This window comes from Vigna unguiculata, chromosome 10 (assembly GCF_037176805.1).
Source record: "Vigna unguiculata cultivar grain cowpea cultivar isolate G323 ecotype 2 chromosome 10, ASM3717680v1, whole genome shotgun sequence".
NCBI classification, from domain to species: domain Eukaryota; kingdom Viridiplantae; phylum Streptophyta; class Magnoliopsida; order Fabales; family Fabaceae; genus Vigna; species Vigna unguiculata.
The window spans coordinates 47,232,421-47,256,471 of NC_140801.1; the positions used below are offsets into that span (position 1 = coordinate 47,232,421).

Consider the following 24,051-nt stretch of genomic DNA (forward strand, 5'->3'; position numbering starts at 1 on the left):
GTGGTATCACAAAGTGTCTATATAAGCACAAAACCTGTCCAATGCAAGACACGAAAAAAAATTCGAAAAACCTCTCTTCTTTTTTATTACCATATCACACACGCAAAAGGGGTCACTTTACTATCCTTTCCGTCGGTTTTTGCTCTATTCGTGACGACCCTGAAAGATAAATTCTCTATGTTCCTAATGTTATTCATGTACTGCTCAGACTTTCTTATAACATCAAATGTATGATTGATTAACCTGTTGTAAGGCTAAATATGTTTGGGATTTGAACGTTAGGTGATTTTTGGGTTTGGGTTCGTCATTGATATGCTTAACCCTTCTGTTTCCTTTTATTTGGGATGCCATTATTTTGGTAATTAGAAAGGTTTTTCGTAGGATTTAATTCTTTTTTTTAAAAAATAATAAAAAAATTATGTTATTTCTTTTATATAAGTATCGAATACCATGTCAAGTCTCATACTTGTTTGATAATCAAAGCACTCCTTCATAGGTTTTTAATTCTTTTTTTTAAATAATAATAATAATAATAATAATAATAATAATAATAATAATAATAATAATAATAATAATAATGTTCCGGTCTCGAATCTTAGGGAGACAAAAACCAAGAATAAATTACCCCTCTGCTCTTACAATGATAGATATGTGTTTTCCCTTGTTTGGAGTTCATTAGTTCTGGTTCCAAAAAAGGTCCCTTATCTCTTCCTCTCTTCTCTTTATATAGGGCTCCTACCTACCTGATTCGTAGGAAGACGTGTTAGTGTGGCAAAATATCAGTAACTAATTCCCATTTTTTCGCTGGATATTAAATCCCTTCCTTTTAGGAACGAACTAACCACCTTGACCCAAATCTCGCTCGGTCCAAATCCTGTTCGGCCCACATCGTACTTGGTTCAAATCTTGCTTGGCTCAAATGCTCGTCACCTCGGCCACCTCGGTCCAAATGCTCGTCACCTCGGCCCGTGACTGAAACTCGTTTTATGATAAATATTTATCGAGTCGAAATTGAAATGATCATGTCGAGGTCGGCCATTCTCCGAACGGTACAAATAATAATAATAATAAATAAAAATTGTAAAATTATTTTTTGAATATCATGTCAAGTCTAAGATTTGCTTGATAACTAAATCTTTTATCACGTGGAATATCAGATTCTCTTGATATTAATTATATATATATATATATATATATATAAATTTTATTTGTGTATACTTAATTAAAGAGGGAACCGTCTTAAGACGTGCGTTGTGGGGTGTTAATATCTTTCCCACATGTAACCGACTCCCGGACCCAAATTTGGTTTCGAAGACTATTCTATTTTAAGGTTTTTCTATAGTTTTCCATAATAAACTATGGTGTCGACTCCTCTGTTTTTTTTTAAATTATTTTCGCCGTCTCGCTGCGATCTTGGTTGCGACATAGTAATTGAATTCTTTAGCTTGATTATCAAATATTTTAATTAAACACAATATCTTCTCATAGAAACACAATATGTTGTTCTCTTTCAGTTTCTTTGTTGCAATCACCTATCACCACTGCATCCCACAACAATCCCCACCAGTACATCATTATCATTATACTTAGAAGTGCTACCCTAAGGACCAAGAGATGTTTCCACCATCACATGTCCACCACAACTAGCACTACACACCACTCTCGATTTCCTAGTATGTGATAATTAAAAAAAGAAAAAAAGAAAATGGACAAGTACTTAAAATGATATTGATGAATATGATTTTCCTTCTTATATCCTCGTATATGTGAGGATCATTTGTCCACTCTCTTCCACAAATCCACTATTGCATATCACTTAAATTTGCTCAAGCAAACAAGTGACGCACTCATTTGTAATAGAAAAAAATATAAAAGGGGCAAATAAGGAAAAACAAATAGAAGAATCATGAAATGTGATGACTAATGAACATGTGGCAATAGATGAGCATAACCAACAAAAGAGAGTAAGTGAGAGAATTAAAACAATCAATCCACGTTTCAAGGATTACGTGTGGGCAGGGTCCAATATATAGTCTTTCTGCTATGGAGAAAGGATGTGGAAAATCTGATTGGAAATCTTTTTTCTGTTGCTAAGCCATGGGTCTATTCTAGATCTTTTATTTTTTTCCTCTGTTTTCATGTGTATGCTACTCTGGTAGCCATCTTTACCATTGTAAGAAATTCATACTTAACATAATAGTGATGAACATATAATATATATATATATATATATAGGTATATTTATGCATTAGTTTAGGGCATTTTTATTCATTTGTGCATTATTGGACTAATTTCATCATGCATTATCTAGTTTCGTATCATACATTTGGATTGATGCATTGTTTGTGTAAATAGGTCTGAAGGGAATTAGACACAATACAGCATGTTCCACAAGTGCCTGGTGGAGTCTTCCATGACTTGTGGATTTGGCTTTAAAGATGCGAGTTTCAAAATAGCTTGTTCCTCAGGTCCTGGTGGATTTTTCCACGACTTGTGGATTTTTTTAACGACCTGTGGTTTTTGCAGCAAATTGGAGGATACAAAACAATGTGTTCCACAGGTGCCTGGTGGGTCTTTCCACGACCTGTGGAATTTGCTTCAGAAGATCATGCGCAAAATAGCGTGTTCCACAGGTGACTTGTGGATTTTTTCACAACATGTGGATTTTTCAGCGAGAAATCTAAAGATTACGTGGACTGACAAAGATTTAAAAGGAAAACAAAATGTAAAGAGGAGAGATAGGGGGAAACAATTAGAGGAGAAAGAAAATCACCTCAGTAAAGGAGAGAACGTGGAAAACATAAAGAGTGTGTTCACATTTTTTCACAATATCCTACTTTTTTTTCACAATTATAAACTAGTGAGAACATAGGCGCGATAGAAGCCTGTGTGTTCGCATTTTTTAATTTTCATAGAAATTTGAATTAAGATAAATAAGAAATATATAACTAATTTTTAAAATAGTTGTTAATAATAACCTCCAGTAAAATACAATATACCAGAGGTTTTAAAAACCCCAGTTAAGTACCAGAGGTTTTTTAAAGAACCCTCGTAAAATTTAAATTTTAATTAATTTTTTCATTTTCATTTTCTTTTGTAAGTTTTAATGTTTTAGAAACACTGTCTCAGGAGGTGTCTGTCGCGTGGTCGTGTTCTTCAGCGGTGGTCGTGTTCTTCAGTAGAGGAGATTGTTTAAAGGTCTCAGGAATCGTCCTCCACCACTGTTGCACATCCTTCTCCACCGTTCTTCCTCATTGTCTCATGGAAACTTCTATGTAATGAAGCTTGAGGTAACAAAGATTGCTCTCCCTTGCTTCCAATTTCGTTTTCATACTTCATCTCCCTATTTCGTCTTTCGATTTTTCTCTTTGGATCTCCCGATTTCATCTTCCAACATTTCAATCTCGGTTTTGTTTTCATTTCATTTGCTACTGTGTTCAATTTTTTCTTTCGATTTTGTCCTAATTTCGTTTCTCTTTTCGATTTTGTCTTTGCGTGTGATTTTGCCACCACCAAGTAATCGTGCCATAGCCATTGCAATTGGAGTGCGTTCGATTTTGCCACTGCCAAGCAATCGTGCCATTGCTACTTTCGTGCTCCTCTTTTCATGTCAGGTTTTCTGCTCTTTCAATATTTTCTTTTTCTACTATTTGCGTATTTCATTGTGCGTGGTAATGTTAATGAGAAGGGTGAAGGGAAGAAGGGGTTTAAAATGATCAGTTTGATAGAGGTTTAATTGTAGGGTGAAGGATTTGTTTGAGATTTTGTGGATGAGAATAGGTGTATGGGTTTTTGTAAGGATTTCACACATAGTAATGCGAAGATTAGCAAGGAGGTTGGGGTGAATTTAGTATTTTTGATGGGTCTGTGACTGGAAGAAATTTGGAGTTGTAGAAAGGGAAGTTGATTATGCAGAGGTGGAGGTTTAGGAGCTGGCTTGAAGGGATTCAATCCACGATCAGGATTGTGTTTGAGGATCCAGAAGGAGGAGTCATAGTTGTTCACGCATAGTGATGTGTCTGAAGAAGACATAGTTGTTCACGCATAGTGAGGAGTTATAGAAATTCAATCCACGATCATAGTGATGTGTTTGATGAATTTTCAATGTGGTCATTCAGTTAAGAAAATTACCGCTGATTAAATTAAATGGTTTTGGTGTATTTAGTTGAAGCAGAAGGCATGCATGCATTCATCTTAAAGGAAACCTCCTTGCCACTAAATTGTTAACGGGAACAATATACAACTGCATTTATGTTATGATTTTCTCTTTAGTTAATGCCCGAATCAGTAAGTTCATGAATTAAAAAAATATTTGCAGACTCTTACAACAAAGATTATAAAGCTACACAAGTAGCTTGCTCTACATGGAACATAAACAGTTGCAGACTGTTATAATTTTTGCACTAAATACACAATAAGAGTAGGTCTAGCAGTAGTTATACATTATTATGCACGACCCACTTAGTTTAGGACTAAAGATTTTGGAAGAATGCCTTAGGTCTTAATAAACAACACATGTTCATATTCACATTACCTTTGTTATGATTTTATCAATCCTATTCTCCTTTATAAAGCTACACAAGTAGCTTGCTCTACATGGAACATAAACAGTTGCAGACTGTTATAATTTTTGCACTAAATACACAATAAGAGTAGGTCTAGCAGTAGTTATACATTATTATGCACGACCCACTTAGTTTAGACTAAAGATTTTGGAAGACTGCCTTAGGTCTTAATAAACAACACATGTTCATATTCACATTACCTTTGTTATGATTTTATCAATCCTATTCTCCTTTGTAATGTATGTTATTCTTGTCTTGAAATAATGTATCAATTAATTAACTTGAACATACCTCATTCTCAATGGACAAATCTTGGATAGAGATGCCTAGAAATACACCTCAACATATAGAAGGATTGAACACATTTTTGGACTTTTCATTTGCCAATAGCAGTGTGAGAGGGGAGATAGTATGTCTGTGTCCGAAATGCAACTTTAACAAGTGGCAATGTCGTGAAATAGTGTATGAACATTTGATTCTCAAACCTTTTCCAAAAGGATATACAATGTGGCTTCTACATGGGGAGAGAAGAGGAACAAATGTGCCAGATGAAATACATGTAATGTCGCAAGAAAACAATGAAGTAATTCCTGCTAATAATCCAATGTGTGACATGATTAATGATGCATTTGGGTATCATCAATACAATGATGACATGGTGGATGATAAGGAAACGGGTGCAGAGTCAAGCCATAATATAAATGATGATCTTGGAGATTTTTTTCAGTTGATGCAAGAAGGTTAAGAGAGTTTATATGAAGGGTGTGATAAATATTCTAAACTTTCTTTCTTGATCAAGTTGTATCACATCAAATGTATGTGCAAAATAACTAACAAGGCAATGTCCATGATACTAGAGTTGTTAGCCGATGCTTTTGAAAATGCTAAAATACCACGCTCATTCTATGAGGCGAAGAAAATCATTAACAAGCTTGGTCTTCATTACACAAAAATCGGTGCTTGTCCAAATGATTGCATGTTGTACTTAGGAGAAGATGCAAATAGGGACTTTTGTAAGAAATGTAAAACATCTAGATGGAAGGCAAAAAAGAAAGGTACAAGTGATAGTGGTACAAGTAATAAAAGAAAAAGGATTCCTACAAAGGTTTTAAGGTATTTTCCTTTCAAGCCACGCTTACAAAGGATGTTTATGTCTTCTAAAATAGCTGAGCATATGTGATGGCATGCATCAAAAAGTACAAATGAAGGCATCTTAAGGTATCCAAGAGATTCTAAGGCATGGAAGACATTTGACCTTAAACATCCTGAATTTGCCTTAAACCCTCGAAATGTGAGACTTGGTTTGGCTACTGATGGGTTTAATCCATATGGCAATCTAAGCACTAGTCATAATATTTGGCCAGTTGTACTCATACCGTACAACCTTCCTCCTTGGATGTGTATGAAACAAAGTTCCTTTATTCTCTCTATGATCATTTCAGGAAAGCGAGCTCCAGGAAATGATATTGATGTATATTTACAACCACTAATAGAAGTGTTGAAAGAGTTATGGAGCACGGAGATCAAAACTTTTGACTCATATGGAAATGAAGTGTTTGATATGCATGCAGCCGTATTGTGGACTATCAATGATTTTCTAGGTCTAGGAACCCTATCTGGATGGAACACACATATTGGGTTGGCATGTCCTAGATGTAATTTTAACACAACTCCTAAGAAGCTTCTTAAAGGTGGTAAATTTTATTTCATGAGTCCTCGTCATTGGTTAGATGGAAGGCATAGATTTAGACTGGCCCGCATGAGATTTGATGGAACTATAGAAAATAGAAATCCACTTGTGGTAGTGTCAAGATATGATGTCTTACAACAAGTTGAAAATTTCAATGTTGAATTTGGGAAAGAACCGGTACTTGAAGAACGAGCAAGACAACGGGGAGTTAATTAAGGTAAGTTAGACACTCAACAATGGCGAAAAAAGAGTATACTTTTTGAACTTCCTTATTGGGTAGACAACTTATTACATCACAATTTGGATGTTATGCATATTGAAAAAAATGTATGTGATAATGTGGTGTTTACCTTGTTGAATGGTAGTTCAAAATGTAAAGACAATCTAAAAGCACGAAAGGATTTACAGCTTTGGGGTATTAGACCTGAACTTTGGCCTGATGAGAATGGTAGATATCTCCCTGTTATATATACATTGACAAATGCAAATAGTGATACCTTTCTCAAAACTTTGAAGAACATGATTGTTCCAAATGGTTACTCTAGTAACATTAGTAGATGCATTGATGTCAAACAACGCAAGCTTGATGGATTAAAAAGTCATGACTCACATGTTTTGATGGAGCAACTTTAACCTTTGGCAATGAGACATACACTTCCTAAAGAAGTATGCTCTATCTTGATTGATTTGTGTATGCTTTTTAGACAATTATGCAATAAAGTTTTAAGAAAGGATGAACTTGACCAACTACAAAGTAGAGTTGTCCTCACATTGTGCCACATGGAGATGTTATTTCCTCCTTCTTTCTTTACAGTCATGATTCATTTAATTGTGCATTTGGTAGAAGATGTCAAGCTTGGAGGACCCGTCCAATATCGATGGATGTATCCCATTAGAGGTATCTAAGAAAGTTAAAGTCTTATGTTCGTAATAAGGCACAAGCATAAGGGTCAATAATTGAAGGATACAATTGTTTTGAAAAGTAAAAACATCAATAAATAATGAATTGCATTACAGGGGTAAATGAAGGACTTTTAGTACTATTACACAGTATAAAGGATTTAAAATTGCATACAAGGAGGAAATACCAGGGATTCCAAAACCGCAGATAGATACTATGGGTTTCAAAACTGCTGGTAATTACCAGGGGTTTCAAAACTGCTGGTAATTACCAGGGGTTTTACAATCGCAGGCAAATACCAGGGGTTTCAAAATCGTAGGTAATTACCAAGGGTTTAAAAACCTCCAGTAAATACCAGGGGTTTGAAACTGCCGGTAAATACCAGGGGTTTCAAAACTGCCGATAAGTGTTATTTTACCAGGGGTTAATCAAAATCACCGGTAATCTATTAACGACGCTACTTTTTCTAGGGGAAAAACAAACCACCGGTAACTCCATTAATGGGGGTTAAAACTCATAAATAACCTATGGTAAAAATTATTTTTTTTGTAATGAAAATTGGAATATTGAAATATGGACACAAAAGAGGGTATATGTTTATACATTGTTATATTATAAAGAGGATACCCTATTTCGTGTCCACATTTCATATTTCCACTTTTATTCTTAATTATTATTTTAAAAATTAATTATTTTATAAATAGTTTATTTTTAACTGTCATTCTAAAAAACTCTTCTCAACCGTTATTTTAAAAACCTCTTTATCTTTAACAATTATTTTAAAAACTTCTTTTATGTATATATTTTATTTTTCTAATTAGCATCAAACAATTACTTTAAAAATTATTTAAATATTATTCATTTTAAAAAAATGCAAACACACAAGCGTGACAGCACAAATCGAATTGAAGCGGACCGGACCGAACCAAACGGGAACGAACTGAATCGTATCGGACCGAACCGAATCGAACCGAACTGAATCGAATCGAATCGGACTGGACTGGATCGGATCAGAACGAACCGTATTGTAACGGATCGGACCGAACCGAACCGAACCGAATAGAATCGAACCAAACTAGACCAGACCTAATTGAACCGAACTAAACCGAACTAAACCGAATCAGACCATGTCGGATCAGGTCGAATTGAATCTGATCGGACCAAAGCGAACCAAACTGAATTGAACCGAATCAGACTGGAGCAGACAGGACTGGACCAGACCTAACCGGACCGAATCAAACCGCACTTGGCCTGACCGAACCAAACTGAACGTAACTGAATTGAACTAAACCGAACCAAATTGAACCGAATCAATCTGAACCAGTCCGTACCATACCAGACTGGATCATACGGAACCAGACCGAGCTGAATCAAACCGAACCGAACCAAACTGCACCGGACAAAACAGAACCAAACTAAACAAAACATAACCGAATCAAACTGAACCGAACTGAACAAAACTGAACTGAACTACTCTTTAGATGTGCTGAATTTTAAAACACCTAGAATAAAAGGAAGAGAAAATTTAAAGGGAAACTTTACAGTTTCATAATTAATTAATATAGAACAATAGGAAAGTCGCTTTGTAATGTGTGTAAAAAAGTCACACCCAAAAGTTTTTTCAGCACCAACACCACAATTGTAAGGCCGTTTTAAAGTAATTGAAACATAATGTTTTTCCCCAAATTAAATATAGCAAGTGTATAAACAATAACATAAACAAACTATGTACTTTCAATAAAAGAACATCAAATGGACGAACTTGAATTGATTTGTATCAACCTTTCACATAAATAACTATTTTGTCAAAGTGGAGAACATAGAGTTCCGAAATTGGTAAAAGTCTAAATATTTAAGAAAAATATTATAAGAAGATGAGAAAAAAAAAAGGTCAAATGGGAGTAATGAAGCATTGAGTGTAAAAAAATGAGAAGAATGAAAAATAAATATAAGAGAAGGATAAAATGTTAGTTAGGGTTAAAATTCAAAAAAAGACATACCAGTTGGGTGGGGTGTGAGATGTTAGAATTGTAGTGAAGGTGATAAGATGGGACGATGAGAGCAAGGGGGAAAGGGTGGCATGGCCTTATATAGTAGTGACGGGGATGAAAAGTTCACAATCAATGTCTCAATGGTGGTGATTGAATTAAAAAATGGAGTGTGCGCTTTGTTTAGCATAATAAGCAATTGAAGTAAAAGGAGAAAATAAAATACATAATTTAATTAATGAGTAGTTAACCAAAAAACAAATCAGTTTTTGAAAAATAAACGAGAAAACAATATTGTTTAATTTTTATTATAAATATATATTTTTACTTTAATATTTAATGTTTATTATAAATAATTTAGTTTTTTTGTTACTTTAATATAATAAAGATAATTTTAGTTAAATTTAGTTAGATTAATTCTGTTCATCCTTAAAAGACAAAATAATTTTATAAAAATGAAATATTCTTAAATATAAAGAGAAAATAGAATAAACAAAAAATTATAAGAAAAAAATAACAGAAATAACGGAAGATATCAAAGATATTCATGACCTATCGTTATTATATTGGTTAAGTCAATTTTACCAATATTTTTTTTTAAAACAACAAATGCTTCCTTTTAATATATATATTTTTTTAATTCCTAGATTATTTTTTAGCCTTTCATTACTTTTCATTTTATTTCAAAAGGTCCAAATTGAACTTTTTATAATTTTGATTTATCTTAATAATTACTTTTAAGAATACATTTTTATATGATTAGGCGTTCACATAATTTCATGCTATAATAAAAGTAATCAAGCCTACTACTACGAGAGATATTAATCTATATCCCAATGCATAAGTTAAATTTTGTCTAAAATAACTACAAATCTCTTCTATAGTGACAAAATATTAAGGATAAAGATCTAAAATTTAGAAATCATTTTGAAAATTTCATTTAACACATCAACTAAATAATCAAATCAGAGAGATGAAGAAGCACATGACAAAGGTTATTTTTTTTATTAGCAAGCATGTGACAAAGTAAATGCAATAAGTACGAAGGAAGGAAATCTCTAATACATTTAAAGGTTAGTCAACCAGTAATTATAAAATATTTACAAGAAGAAATAAAAAAATACATTTTCCACTGTATTAAAATAACATAAATATGATTGATTGTGTCTATTCTTTATACATTGTTATAGATGAATGGATAAGACTTTTTTTTCTGCGGTCCTATGATTTCTAACAACAGTCTCATGTTTCAAAACAACCTTCTACTTCCTAAAGGGACTTCAAGATTACCTATTCAACATGATTTTTGGAACAAGCTTTATGAAATTCTAAGAACATGATTTCCAAAATAGGGTTTTTGGAAGAAGAAATTTGAAATAGAATTTCTGAAACATATGAAATACATTTTATAAAGAGCTTTCTATACCAAAATTTTCAAAATAAGCTTTCCAAAACATATGAGTACTTTTTTAGATGAATTTTTCAGAATAAACTTTTCAAAACTTATAAGATGCATTATGGAATAGGATTTTAAGAACAAAATTTTCGAAACAAATTATTCAGAACAAGTTTTCTTGAACAAGCTTCCTAAAAATCATCACTCGTTTACACTCTCTCTTATTGCTTCCTCTCAAAAGGACTGTAACAACAATGGAGAACAAAGGTGCAGTGACAATGACGACGGATGCGAAGGCGTGGTAGCTACAGTGGCATGGTTCAACGATGAAAGATATTTTAATATTTTTGCTTTTAGCATAGGAGTTAAACTTAACTCAAATTTCTATAAAATATTAAAAGATGCGAACACATTCGCTAGTATATATAATAGTAATAATAATATTAAATAATAAATAATAATAATAATAATATTTAATAATAGTAATAACAATATTAAATAATAATAGTATGTTAATTTTAACTATGAGGGTAAAATAATAATTTTATATTTTAGTCTATTAAAATATGTTTTTTATTTATCATATCACTCACAAGCTTTCATAAATTTCACTCTCAAACTTACTTTACCTTCAAATCCTATAAGAGAAACAACTAAAATTCATTCACTAAAATTCATCCAAATCCATTCAAATCCACTCATTCACCCTCCCTTAAATTCATCCTCTCAAACAAACACATCCTTAATGTTTTGTAACCTTTCGGTGTGCCAAAAGTCGTATAGAGATTTGTATATCCTCAAGTGTGAACTTGTTCCCTTTACAAATCTAATTAGTGGTTATAGGTAGGGTTGAATATAGCTCGTAGGAATATTGAGCTTTAGGAAGGTTGACTAATACAATTCATTAGTCGAGCTTCCTTAGTTAATTAGAATTTTGTTAACGTTTTAGTTAACTATGACAGTTCTGACCACAACTAAATTGTCTTAATCATGATCATGGAATACAAACAACTTTGTCTAAGAAGGAAATGGTTAGTAATGACCAAATAAAAACTGACTTATTGAATTAATAAATTAAATTTTGTGTTCTCAACATATTTTTGCCCATAGAGACCAAAATAATTTTTAAATATTCATTTAAGTGACAATTTTATTGTTCGACAAACTAGATAGTCAGTAAAACAAAATATATAAATATCATTATATAAAAAAAAAAAAAAAGAACTCAACATTTTTTTCAAGAACAAAATTTTTCAAATTAACACGTTCAAAATTTGTTGAACTACAAAAATAAACATTAATTATACCAATTCAAACGACTGCATCACATTAATTATACCAATTCAAGCAACTACATCAAAATTAAACTATTCCATCCACACATTAATAAATAAAAAATTTCACAGATGTATCAATCACATATACCAAAAATGAAAATATGAAATTAACACGAAAAAAAAAACTTTAAAAATATATTTGTAAAAGTATATTTTTTTAAGTAACAGATTAATTGTAACATGTTTCTCACAAAATATATTTTTTACACTAATCATGTGTTATTTTTTGTAGTTGTTTAAGTTATATAAAATTACAATTATGAAATTTTCTTCTTTAAATATTATAAACAAATATAAAAAGTAGTAACCACATGTTAAATTGAAAGTTTACTTCAATTGATTCATGTAAAGATTTTTCTATCTATTAGTTGATTCCCAAAATTGATGTAAGATGAAGAACAATTCAGGGTTAATAATTAAAAACTGCACCATTTCAAAAATACACAAGTCAACAAAACTACCGAAGGACATTCATTGTTTATTTACTATAATTTTTGTTATTAAGATTATCGGTATTCAACATTTTATATTCGTGTAATTATCTTATTAAATGGTTGATAAATATCAATCACAAAAATAAATAACTTAATTATGCAGTTTTTTTTATAAAGTATATAAAACTATAAATGAAGAATATTACAAAAATTCAAGCTACAAATAGACAAATCTCTTCCTTTCACTTCAAGAAGCTAATGACAAAGGACTTTTTGACATTTTATACAAATATCAGTGACCAGCAGAATATTCTAAGCATGACTATGAAAATATCACTATTTTCTAATCACACTAAAAAACTAATAATCACACTCATGGAATAATTATTATGTTAATATTTTCAATTTAATTAGTATTAGCAGTAAAAATTTATATGCACTATCTGTAATTTTTTTATAATAATAAAAATATATTTGTAATTAGAAAATTAATAATATCTTAATTATTAATTGAAAATAATATATGAAAATATTTTTTAATGTTGTAATTACTAAATAAGAATATCTTATTTTTTATTTACTATTAAATTAATAAAATTAGTTTTGTTTAGTGTAAAGGAATTGTACATTAGAAAATGGTTTTACAAAAATGTTGTAGACTAAGACAAAAATAAAAGCTGAAAACTTTCTTCAACCCTACAATATCCTATGTCCAGAGGGTATCTTAGCAATTTCCTCTAACTAATATTTTCTTGACATCATCACATTCCACGTGTAACGCTCTCGACCCTTTCTCTTTTGTTTATTTATTATTAGTATTATTATATTACTTTATTTTATTAAAATAATTACATTGCGTTCTAATCAACACTATATTAAACAGGATTTCAATTTTCACGCCCTTTTACAAGTTAAGTTTTTGGTATACATTTCTATTATTAGATATTTGAATTTTTCTCATATTCACCACATAAGAATCGCAATAACATTTTCTCCAAACACTTTGGGATGAACGATGTCCTTTTAAAAATTATGTCAAATTAGATACATAAGAAAGTACGTGTAAATATATAGCATAATCTCAAAATATTCTTATTTTAAAATTAATAAAAAAGAATAAATGAAGTTATATGAATGGATGCTATAGAGTGAATTAATATTTAATATTCTTACAATATTATCATAATTGGTCGATAAAATGTGTAATAATAATTTAATACTTGGTCGATAAAATGTATAATAATAGCTTAACAAAGTAAAATAAAAGGTGAAGATAGTTGACAGTTGCAAATAGGAACAGAGGAACGTTCTGCGCCGTTGCATCTTCCTTCGCTTATCCTCTCCGCGAGAGGAAGCAGCAAAACAGAGCATAACAGAGCAGAGTTTGTTTGTCTCTACTCGATACGACGACGTTCTGCATCGCTTCGAACTTTCATATCTCTCATGCTTTAACCGTAACACCAACCTTATCTCTCTACAGCTTCACCAAAGTACGATAATGACTATGAGTGGCTTAATTTCAAATCGCAACTTCGGTTCCTTCGTTGCATCAGGTTCACGCTCACTTGATTTCTCATTTCTCAAATTTCGCTGCATTTTCTCAATTGCTTATTTTCTTATATGATTTCGTTAGATTTGTTGCCAATTCTGGATTCATAGTACGGTTGAGAATTTCCTAGTCAGTCTGAATGAGTGCATTTTAGTGGAATCTGGAATTTCATTCAGTTAACTATTATTCTAATTTTCGCTATTTATTCATTTTTTTTTTTGTATTATTTTGCTTGAACATAGCTTGTGAACACTAATAAATCTCGATTATATACATGTGTTGTGTGTGTATGTCCATATCTGTATGTATATAATGAATTTAATTTGAAATGCAGTGATATTGACAGCGATTTTAATACTATATGTAATCACAGATAAGATAACAATGTAGATAACTCTGTTGATTTTGTAATAGTCACCTTATAAGTAATTTTAATGATACTGTAGATTTTTTACGCATGAAAATCAAACTTGTGTATTTTAGTTTAGTTCCATGTATGTTTGGTTTTCTTGAGAGCCGCTAAGCTTGGATTATGTTGATGATGACTGTTGTAAAATATGAGGAAGTTTTAGCCATTGTTTGATATTTGCAGGAAATGTATATAGATCGGGGACGGATATATCCGTTCAAAGAGGGGGTGTTTCGATTTCTGGTGTATCGGTTGCACAGGATCCCTTTTCAAGATGGCAGCATAAGATGCATTTGCCGTCGGAAGAGAGAATTAGGAAACCAATGCGAAAATCTCACTACAAAGGGGAGCTTTGTTCTCTCGTGTCTGGGCAATCCAGTCCGTGCTTAAACTTTAAACTACAGGCTAGCGGAAGAAATGGTTGTTCCTTCGTTTCGTCTGCTCCTTATAGAAGTAACAATGTTGAACAAAGGGAAGTGTATGGTCTTGGTTTGAGCAGAAGGAAGCATGCACAACCTGAGGTTGCAAAAGCAAATAAATTCCGTGTTAGTTATAAGTCTGAGGAATACAACATTTCAGAAACAAAGATAGATCCACTGCAATCAACTGAAGGGACTGGGGAAGCCATTCTTCTGGAAGGAAATCTGCAGCAAGTATCACCTTGGTGGCAGCAGTTTCCTAAGCGCTGGGTTATTGTACTGCTGTGTTTTTCAGCCTTTTTGCTGTGTAACATGGATCGTGTAAGTAATTTTTGTGGTATTTATACTATAAATTATGATCTAGTTTATACATTCATGTTTTCCGTGTCTCATTCCAATTGGTATATTCGTTCTGTCATATTCAATTGATTGTCATCGAAGGGTTTTGCTAGAATAAATCAAAATGTCTTAATTTATCCTCTAGGATTAGTTTTCCTATTTTCTCTTTATGTCTTTGGATTGGTTACCATATTTTCATATGTTTTCATGATTCGTTTCCACTGTCAGTTGGGATCATGACTAATATAAATAAGGGCTAGTGCTCTAGGTTTTATGAACATGTCAGACAAATTAACAGTGTCTAACACTTATCATTGATCCTAGTAGTACACCTTAGTTTGTTTCTTGTTACTTTCAACAAACTAAAAATAGAAAAGATCATATGATATCTTGTAGAAACTTCATCATTGTTTTGCAGAACTTATTTGTTTTTTTAATTTGATAAACTGTTTTGTAGAAATTACTATTAAGCTTTTTCCTCAATGATGTCAATTATTTACTTTAAATTTGATTTCCATATTTTTTGTAACAAAATGTTACTGATGTTCCGTGATTATTATATCCATTATGTTTTCATTATATTTTATAGGTAAATATGAGCATAGCAATACTACCGATGTCTCAAGAATTCAACTGGAACAGTGCAACAGTTGGCCTAATCCAGTCATCTTTTTTCTGGGGCTATCTACTTACTCAGGTGTGGCTGATATGTGCAAAATATGTTTGCATAACAAGAAATTGCTTCATATACTAATCTTCATGTGCGCATTTAAACACCACTGCTGGTTGAACATGCCATAACATGTACTGTTCTTAATAGTGTATGTTAGCAATCTAGCATGATCTTCACACTGTGTTTTCATTACATCCAGTGTGCACAAAAGATTATAGTTACATTCCTTTCATATTGACTGAATGCCTTTTTTGTTTTAGATTGTTGGTGGAATATGGGCAGACAAAATTGGTGGGAAGCTAGTACTAGGTTTTGGAGTTGTCTGGTGGTCAATTGCAACAGTTTTAACACCTATTGCTGCAAAACTTGGGTTGCCATTTCTTCTTATAATGCGTGCCTTTATGGGAATTGGCGAGGTTGGTCTATTCTATAGCCATACTATTATTTCATCGTCTATTTAGTGTCTTTATCATATTGTCACTTGGTACACAAAATAAACTTCCAGTTTTTACCAGGAATTTCAAGTAATCAAGAGTATTAAAAAAAGCTTATATCATTCTAACCATTAAGCAAGAAGAAAAGCCTGAAAAATAATCTGACATCATAGAAAGATGCATATTTGTGATATAGTATCTTTCTCCTTCATTATATTTGCTTTGATCAATGATACAGTAAAATGAAATATATTTTCTCGTTAGAGTAGTCAAGTCCATGCCTAGATTAGAGATGATTTTACCTTCTCCAATTTGCCAACAATTTATGCTGATTTTATTTTCAGGGTGTTGCAATGCCCGCAATGAATAATATACTTTCCAAATGGATTCCAGTATCAGAGAGAAGCAGATCACTTGCGCTAGTATATAGTGGCATGTACCTTGGTTCTGTCACAGGCTTGGCATTCTCACCTGTGCTAATCCAGAAATTTGGGTGGCCATCGGTGTTTTACTCATTTGGATCCCTAGGAAGTATCTGGTTTGTTTTATGGTTGAGTAAAGTAAGCCATCTTTTTAATAAATTCAGTGAAATCTGGTTTATATATCTTTTCCTGATTGTAAAATTGTTGAGAGGAGGCCTTTCTACCTTTCCAACCTGCGGCATGTTTTGTGCTCATTTTTTAGGGGACTCTCATGAAGTGTGGCATAACATGACTTCGTTATTATGATTCTGCAAGAAACAATAAATCAATATTGCATTGACTTGATACAGGAGTAATTTAGTTTTCTAACGGAATATCTTGGGAATTTTATCTTGTAGCAACACCTTAGCTTTGACCATCACATTTATAAATTCGAAGGGGGAACTTTGTAATTCCTTCTGAGAAACTATTCTCATATCTTTTACCTTTTGTCGGGCCCCTTTTCAGGCTTACAGCTCACCTAAAGAAGACCCAGATCTCGGGGTAGAAGAGAAGAAGCTCATACTAGGAGGCAATGTATCAAAAGAACCTGTATCAGTTATTCCTTGGAAATTAATTTTATCAAAGGCACCTGTTTGGGCTTTAATAATCTCTCACTTCTGCCACAACTGGGGGACATTTATTCTTTTAACCTGGATGCCTACATACTACAATCAGGTGCTTTGCTTACTGTTTATTATAAGTTTCTTTTTCCAGAATTCATAATTGCCTTCCGGCTTTTTAGAATGTATGTCCTTGACAAATACTGTATAATATCACAAATCTTTGTGAGAAAGAATGGGATCATATTTATAAATTGGAGTTTTTTTTATCTGTAGATCTATTGCATCATATAATTTTTTCAGATATGGATGTGGGGATCCCATCAAAAACTGTCCACATAACGCTGGTCTTTTTTGCATGAAACTTTTAGGATTTGTATATTGCATTGCCCCATAGTTTTATCAAGTTGTACTTTAATGATTGACTTCTTGATTGTGTCTAAGGATAATGGAACTTCTTGATGTTAAAGTACGTCTTAATATTTACCTGCAACTAAGTTAAACTCAAGTCTTGTGCAGACAACTACTTTTATTTTTTGGTAATTACTATAAAACAAGTGAACTAAATTTTGTTTCTCTCTAACTTCTGATATTATCAAATACATCTGAAATGTGATTGTTGTCTTGATCTGTAGCTTGAATGTTAGGGGATACAATGGAAAATAACTGATGAAGAAAAGATTGCATGAAATATTATGTCCATTGAATGAATTTACTAACAGTTCGTTTTCTCAGGTTCTGAAGTTCAATCTCACTGAATCTGGGCTATTTTGTGTCCTGCCATGGTTAACCATGGCTATTTTTGCAAATATAGGAGGCTGGATTGCTGATACACTTGTGAGCAAAGGCCTTTCCATAACATCCGTTCGAAAGGTAAACAAGCCATGAATTGATAATAAAGCTAATATTGATTAATAATTGCTTTTCGTTGGAACTAGAGGTAAGGTCTAGGGTTGATAAAGTGGGACGGTCGAGTAGGCCGGCCTGCATTATCTATGACCCGCACGGAGCGGGCCAGCCGGCGGCCCTTATACATGAACTTTTTCATATATATATAACTGTGTATGTCCGCAGTGCTAGTTCTCGTCCGTGGGCCTCTTCTAGCGGGTGATGCTGCAAAGTTATCCCTCTACAAACATTAGTCATTTGCTCCATGTGGCAAACAAGTTACGTGTACAGTCAGGCTAATGAAATTCACTTGTGATTATTTGGAGGTCCCAAGCAACGCCATCCAGAATTTGGTGTAAATTAATGTTAGGAAAATTAAAATGATATATTTTGGAATATAAACATATATATTTAAAAACATCAAATTTGACATTGAAAATCAATTCCATAAAACGTAGGCACAGCGTTATCACATGTTTGTGTTTCTCCTGTTCGAGTAGAAACGTAGGCGGTGTGTTATCATAGGAAATTTTGAAAAAAAAATTGTGGGCCGACTTGCAGGCCCAAGGGCCAGGATTTATGGGGCAGGCCAGACTATTGAGTGGACACTCTTCAAAGTAGACCGGTCAGTTCGGTTAGTATTTGGCCAAGTACGGTTTACTTAAAACTGATTTTGTAAAGTTGAGTTAAGCTTAAAGTCCACTTTTTAAGATGGTATTTGAAGCCATGGATTAGAGTTTATCCTAATCAAATCTGTTAGACTTAAAGTTATGGGTGATCCGATAACGGGTGGAATGATTTGTCCAACAAACAATAAATCCGCTAGAATAATCTCTCATCCATGGTTGAAATACCATGTTAAGAGAGGAATTTAAGCCTAATTCAACCTTACAAAACCGGTTTGTAGAGTGAGGTTTACATTCACTTATATTCACTAAACCAACCTTATTATTAGGCAATGTGGGACTTCCAACACTCTTTAATGAAACTTTTAAATCAAATAACAGTACACGAGCATTCATTACCGTAACCAGTATCGACAAATTTATTATGAGAATTTTCAAGTACGTGTCTCGGATAATTAAATAATACTCTGATTAAAACATTGAGTAAAGAAATCGAGACCTGGACTAATTCATTTTCCTTTCTTTAACCTTTAAAATGATTTCGCTTTTTAAAAATGTCTCTTTTGACAGATTATGCAATCAATCGGGTTTCTAGGTCCTGCATTTTTTCTTACACAGCTAAGCCATGTGAGAACACCCGCCATGGCAGTACTTTGCATGGCTTGCAGTCAGGTTTGAGCTAGATTCATATATATCTTCCCCAATTTTAGATTCTTCCCTTCTTCAATTAATTTTGATGCTCTGTTTAAGCTTCATTACTGATTTATAAACCAAATTTGTCTATAGAACATGTCTGTAAGTTTTGAATGTAGGCAAAGTTGATTAATATAAAATAATTTGTTATTTCTTTTACAGGGATCTGATGCATTCTCACAGTCTGGCCTATATTCCAATCATCAAGACATTGGTCCACGCTATGCTGTGAGTTACTGCTATTTTAGTTTCCGTGTACTAAGATCAACAAACTGTCAAGTATAGCTTAAGAGTGTTTGGACTTTTCATACATTTTTTATATAACAAAAGAGATCAGCAAGCCAATAAACTGGTTGATCATTACAGAGAAAAGACTGTTAACTATCTTCTTTGCTTGAATTGTTCTTGGTGCGACATATTGTGAACTGAAACTCAGAATTTTTGGATTATAATTAGCAGAACTGATGCTAAAATTGTTCTACTGTAAGTACCAGGAAGAAACTGTCAAATCACTTCGACGATCTGTGGCAGCTCTAATTTTTTTTTTTTCACGACTAAGTCATTCATGAGTACTGTTAAGTTATTGATCGTCAGTACCCTATACAACTACATTGCCAATATATTTATCTATTGATTTGATATGCTTTCTGTTATACTGCTTTCTACTCGTGTAGATGTTTTATTTAAGATGTTTCCATAAGAATGTTGACTATTTTAAATTTCAGGGAGTATTGCTGGGACTATCAAATACTGCAGGAGTGCTAGCTGGTGTCTTTGGTACAGCTGCAACTGGATACATACTCCAAAGAGGTAAGAATACTACACTTGCACTCTAAAGTCTAAGCCATTTTTTTATGATTATTCACTCATGCCATCCTTTGACTGTTGCACAGGTTCTTGGGATGATGTATTTAAGGTTGCTGTCGTATTGTACATAATTGGCACATTAGTCTGGAATATCTTTTCAACTGGAGAGAAAATTCTTGACTGAAGAATGTAGTGATGTCAATGAAGGAAGGAGTAGGCTATATAAGCCATTGAGTTTACAAGAAAAAGAAAAGAGGGAGGAAAATTAAAGATGAATTTCTCAAGCACTTGGGAGCATAAAAGAAGCCTGCAGAAACCAAAGAGAGCCACCATCGCAATTTTCGATCAAATAGAGGGAATTCTATGTTTTCTCTTGAAATCTTGGATTAACTTGGCACCTTTTGCAAATGCCATGTACCATGATCTAAATGTTTCTGTATAGGAGATAGAGAATAATTTCCACTTCATACTACTTATACTTCAAAGACCTGTTTTATGATCAACTCTGCTTCATCATCATACTGGGCTGAGAAGATTGGTTGTAGTATTCTTTCTGATTCAATGTCCTTAACAAAACACATTAATTATCAATATATCTACTTTTTTACTCTTGATTCAATTCGTACATTTCAACTTCCATTGTCAAGCAATGATCTGAGAACCTACGAAACAGAATCTAAAAGTTTTTAGCTTATCACACAAGCATCATTATAACAGCCAGGGCAGTAAAAACCCGATCATTTATACTTTCATAAAACTTAGGACATTCTTTTATGAACATCGACATTGAACATTGTGAAATGTGAGTTTAGATCTCACTACCAGTAAAATCAAATAGAAACATCAAAACCAACAAGAAATAAAGAATAGGATGAATATTTGCAAGGATTCTACAAGGAAGATGGACTGAGAAAGCAATAATCCACCCCACGACCCTGGAAAAAGAATCCATCCACAATTACCATATGAATGATAAATACTTTGAATATACCCTTTTTCTGAAAAGGAAATTCTGTTCTCTTCCTCTATAAAGCTAAAGCTCCAATGTCTGAATTTTCCTCCTCTGAACTTGATTCCACATTCTGAACCCTCCAACACACTCTGCTCCATCTACTGAAACAACGAACTAACTTTCATTACTTCTAAAACCACCATCTCCCTCCTTTTCTTTTTGTATACCTATAATAACCCCTCTCAAGTCCCTCTCATGCACATTCACCTTCAGTCCATTTTTCATGAACAAAGTGAGTGACATCTTTTGCTCCACCAGGTGTCCCGGCACCAGCACAAGGCGGTGCCGGAGCAGCACCGCCGCAGCAATGGACTTCATCTGAAGGTAAGCCAAATCCTTCCCCAAACATATCCTTGGACCAGCATTGAAAGCAACAAACTTGAAAGAATCATGCATGATGAACCTTGTCCCATCCAACGACAACCACCTCTCAGGTCTAAACTCCATGCAATCCTCACCCCACGTCGACTTCATCCTCCCCGCGGAATAAATCGAATACGTCACCGACGACCCCGCCGGCACAAACGTGCCGTCCGGCAGAACGTCATCGGCCACCACATGTTTCGAATCCTCCGGCACAGAAGGGTACAACCTCAGTGTCTCCGACAACGCTGCCTTCAGATAAACCAAACGGTCAACCTCCTCAAAGGCCAACGGCTCACCCAACCACTCTGCCATGTCATCGCCACGTGTCTCCATCAAGACTGTACAAATTTCGCGTAGAATTTTCTCCTCCACTTTGGGATTCTGCATCACCAACCAGAAAAACCAGCACAGAGCCACCGATGACGTGTCACGTCCAGCGAGGATAAAATTCAACGACACCTGTTGTAGAAACTTGTCTGTGTACGATTCTTTCTTCCTCATAAACCTAGTCAACAAGTCATCGTGAAGAGTCCCATCTTTCTGCTGACTCAGCAATTCCACCTTGCGTTTCTCAATAACATTCGACAAATGGTCGTCCACGTGGACAAGGCTTCGGCTCAAGCTCACCTCCATTCCAAGCCGCAGCCATTTCTTCACTTTCCACAACACCTCAGGCAAAATGAACCTCTGAAGTGAGGCTTCGGTGGCTCGGTCAAAAGCGGTTGCAAAACGGTTATCAGGCAAACCCGACACACATGTTTGTGGGTCTCGTCCAAAAGCTAACCCACAAATGTTGTCGAAAGTAAGACGAAGCATTAGGTCCTGCAGATCAATGGGTTCAGCTTGATCGTGAGCTTTCTTCAGGATGAAGCAGAGGCGGCTGATAGCTCCGCTCACCCATCGAGCCATGGCTTGACGCAATGTCCTGGTGGTGAATTCCAGCGCTGCGGTCTTGCGCTGGAACAGCCACGTGTCGCCGTCGGAGTTAAAGATCCCATCACCCAGAAGATCATGAAAGACAGCATGCCACGTGGGGCCTTTGGGGTAATTGTCGAAACGGGTCTTCAGTATGTGCTCCAAGTTCCTCGGGTCGCATGTCACAGTCACGAGACCTTGCTTCTTGGCGAGGAAAGGGATTGCGCAGATGCAAGTCTGGTAAGTGCCGCCACACGCGCGTAGGTTGTCGCAGATCCAGTCATGCATGCGGTCACAGTTGTCTATGAGGCCCGGGAGGCTGCCCAATAAGGCCCAGACACGTGGACCCTTCAGCGACCGAGAGATGAACGTGAACCATATCAAGTAAGCCGTGACCGCCGTTAACAACAATAGAGCCGTGAAAGTTTCCATATTGCAGAAACCCACCAACCCAAGCTAGAATAATCAAAATGCTGAAAAGCCACGGCAAAAAAAGCAACAAACTTGGCCTTTTGTAGAAGATGGGGTGGCTGGAAAACGAGTAAAAACAGTACCTTTCAGTGAAGGGTGTGTCCAAATAGGAGCATTTTTTATGCAGAGATTTGAGAGTGTGCAAGAGAGGAAAATGGAGGAGTGAAAGAAGAGGGAAGAGGTTGTGTTTATGTAAGAAGAAAGAGAAGTGAGTGTGGTGCAATGAGGGTAGAGAGTGTAATGGTGGAGAGAGATTTATAGGTGAAGTGGTTTAGTGCAGAGTTATTATGGCCAGACTGGTTTTTTGACATTGCACCACCTTCTTCTCTCTCTCACTAAACATGTGAGATGCACCATTATAAATGCTCTCTCAGGGGTTGGTGAAGCTTTTAAAGGTGAAGACAACCACCTGTCTCTCTCTCACTCTACAAGAAGAAACCACACACAATAGACCTTCTTCTTCTTCTATCTCTCTCTTACAGGGTGTTGGCAATAAAGGAAGAGAAATAAATGAGAGTGGTTGAGGAACATGGATAGAAGAAGGAGGAGCCAGAGAAAAATCATCAAACACACAAGGAAAAAACTGTTTTTTCTGTTCACAACTCCCACACCTTTTTCAGTAAATGAGGTTGTTTTTTACAAACCAAGCTGCTACCTAGCTCCTCAACTATATACTAGTATCAGAATTATGCACTACTTGTTGTGTTGTAAGAGAAAGAAAAAGAAAAAAAAACCAGTGTTGCCAAGTGGGGTTTGGTTATGGTTTTGGTGAACAACCTACCAACGATTTATAACATTTATGTTGGGTGAACTGTATTCTTATATATCCCTCATCATCCAATAACCTGCAACATAATTCAGTAAAAAAAAAAAACACATGAAAAGCTTACAAAAGCATGCAAAACAACCATAACAACATCATAGACAATTCTAGGATTCATCACAGTAGCAGAGTTGACCTACCTCTCATTTATGATCGAATTTGAACGACAATAATTATTATTATATACATGGCTGAGCTTCTTTTAAACAAAAGTCAAACAACCTTGGCAGAATATCGAACAACACAAAACCGCATGAGTTTTGAGAGCTCCAACGTCTTCTTCTCTGTCAAA

General features: G+C 34.3%; 2 protein-coding genes across 2 annotated transcripts; one reads left to right on the top strand and one right to left on the bottom strand.

Moving 5' to 3' along the window:
- The first annotated feature begins 13,576 nt into the window (after positions 1–13,576).
- LOC114166754 (ascorbate transporter, chloroplastic-like) lies at positions 13,577–20,791 on the top strand. The gene is made up of 11 exons (XM_028051546.2): positions 13,577–13,864; positions 14,453–15,009; positions 15,617–15,724; positions 15,961–16,116; positions 16,479–16,694; positions 17,064–17,273; positions 17,894–18,031; positions 19,243–19,344; positions 19,528–19,593; positions 20,091–20,175; positions 20,259–20,791. The coding sequence occupies exons 1-11, from the start codon at positions 13,810–13,812 to the stop codon at positions 20,354–20,356; spliced, it is 1,791 nt and encodes a 596-aa protein (XP_027907347.1). The 5' UTR covers positions 13,577–13,809; the 3' UTR covers positions 20,357–20,791.
- An 89-nt stretch (positions 20,792–20,880) lies between these two features.
- Positions 20,881–23,618, bottom strand: LOC114166755 (cytochrome P450 86A8-like). Its single transcript, XM_085667831.1, has one exon. It carries the CDS (start codon positions 22,895–22,897, stop codon positions 21,299–21,301), a length of 1,599 nt encoding a protein of 532 aa, XP_085523957.1. The 5' UTR covers positions 22,898–23,618; the 3' UTR covers positions 20,881–21,298.
- Between the last annotated feature and the right edge of the window lie 433 nt (positions 23,619–24,051).

What these genes read in the sequence shown, in the direction of transcription:
- LOC114166754 (XM_028051546.2), top strand. Translation starts at nt 13,810, where the DNA reads ATGACTATGAGTGGCTTAATTTCAAATCGCAACTTCGGTTCCTTCGTT. An exon ending in CCTTTATGGGAATTGGCGAG is followed by an intron (nt 16,117 to 16,478) that starts GTTGGTCTATTC and finishes TTTTATTTTCAG; the next exon opens with GGTGTTGCAATGCCCGCAAT. An exon ending in TGGATACATACTCCAAAGAG is followed by an intron (nt 20,176 to 20,258) that starts GTAAGAATACTA and finishes ACTGTTGCACAG; the next exon opens with GTTCTTGGGATGATGTATTT.
- LOC114166755 (XM_085667831.1), bottom strand. Translation starts at nt 22,897, where the DNA reads ATGGAAACTTTCACGGCTCTATTGTTGTTAACGGCGGTCACGGCTTAC.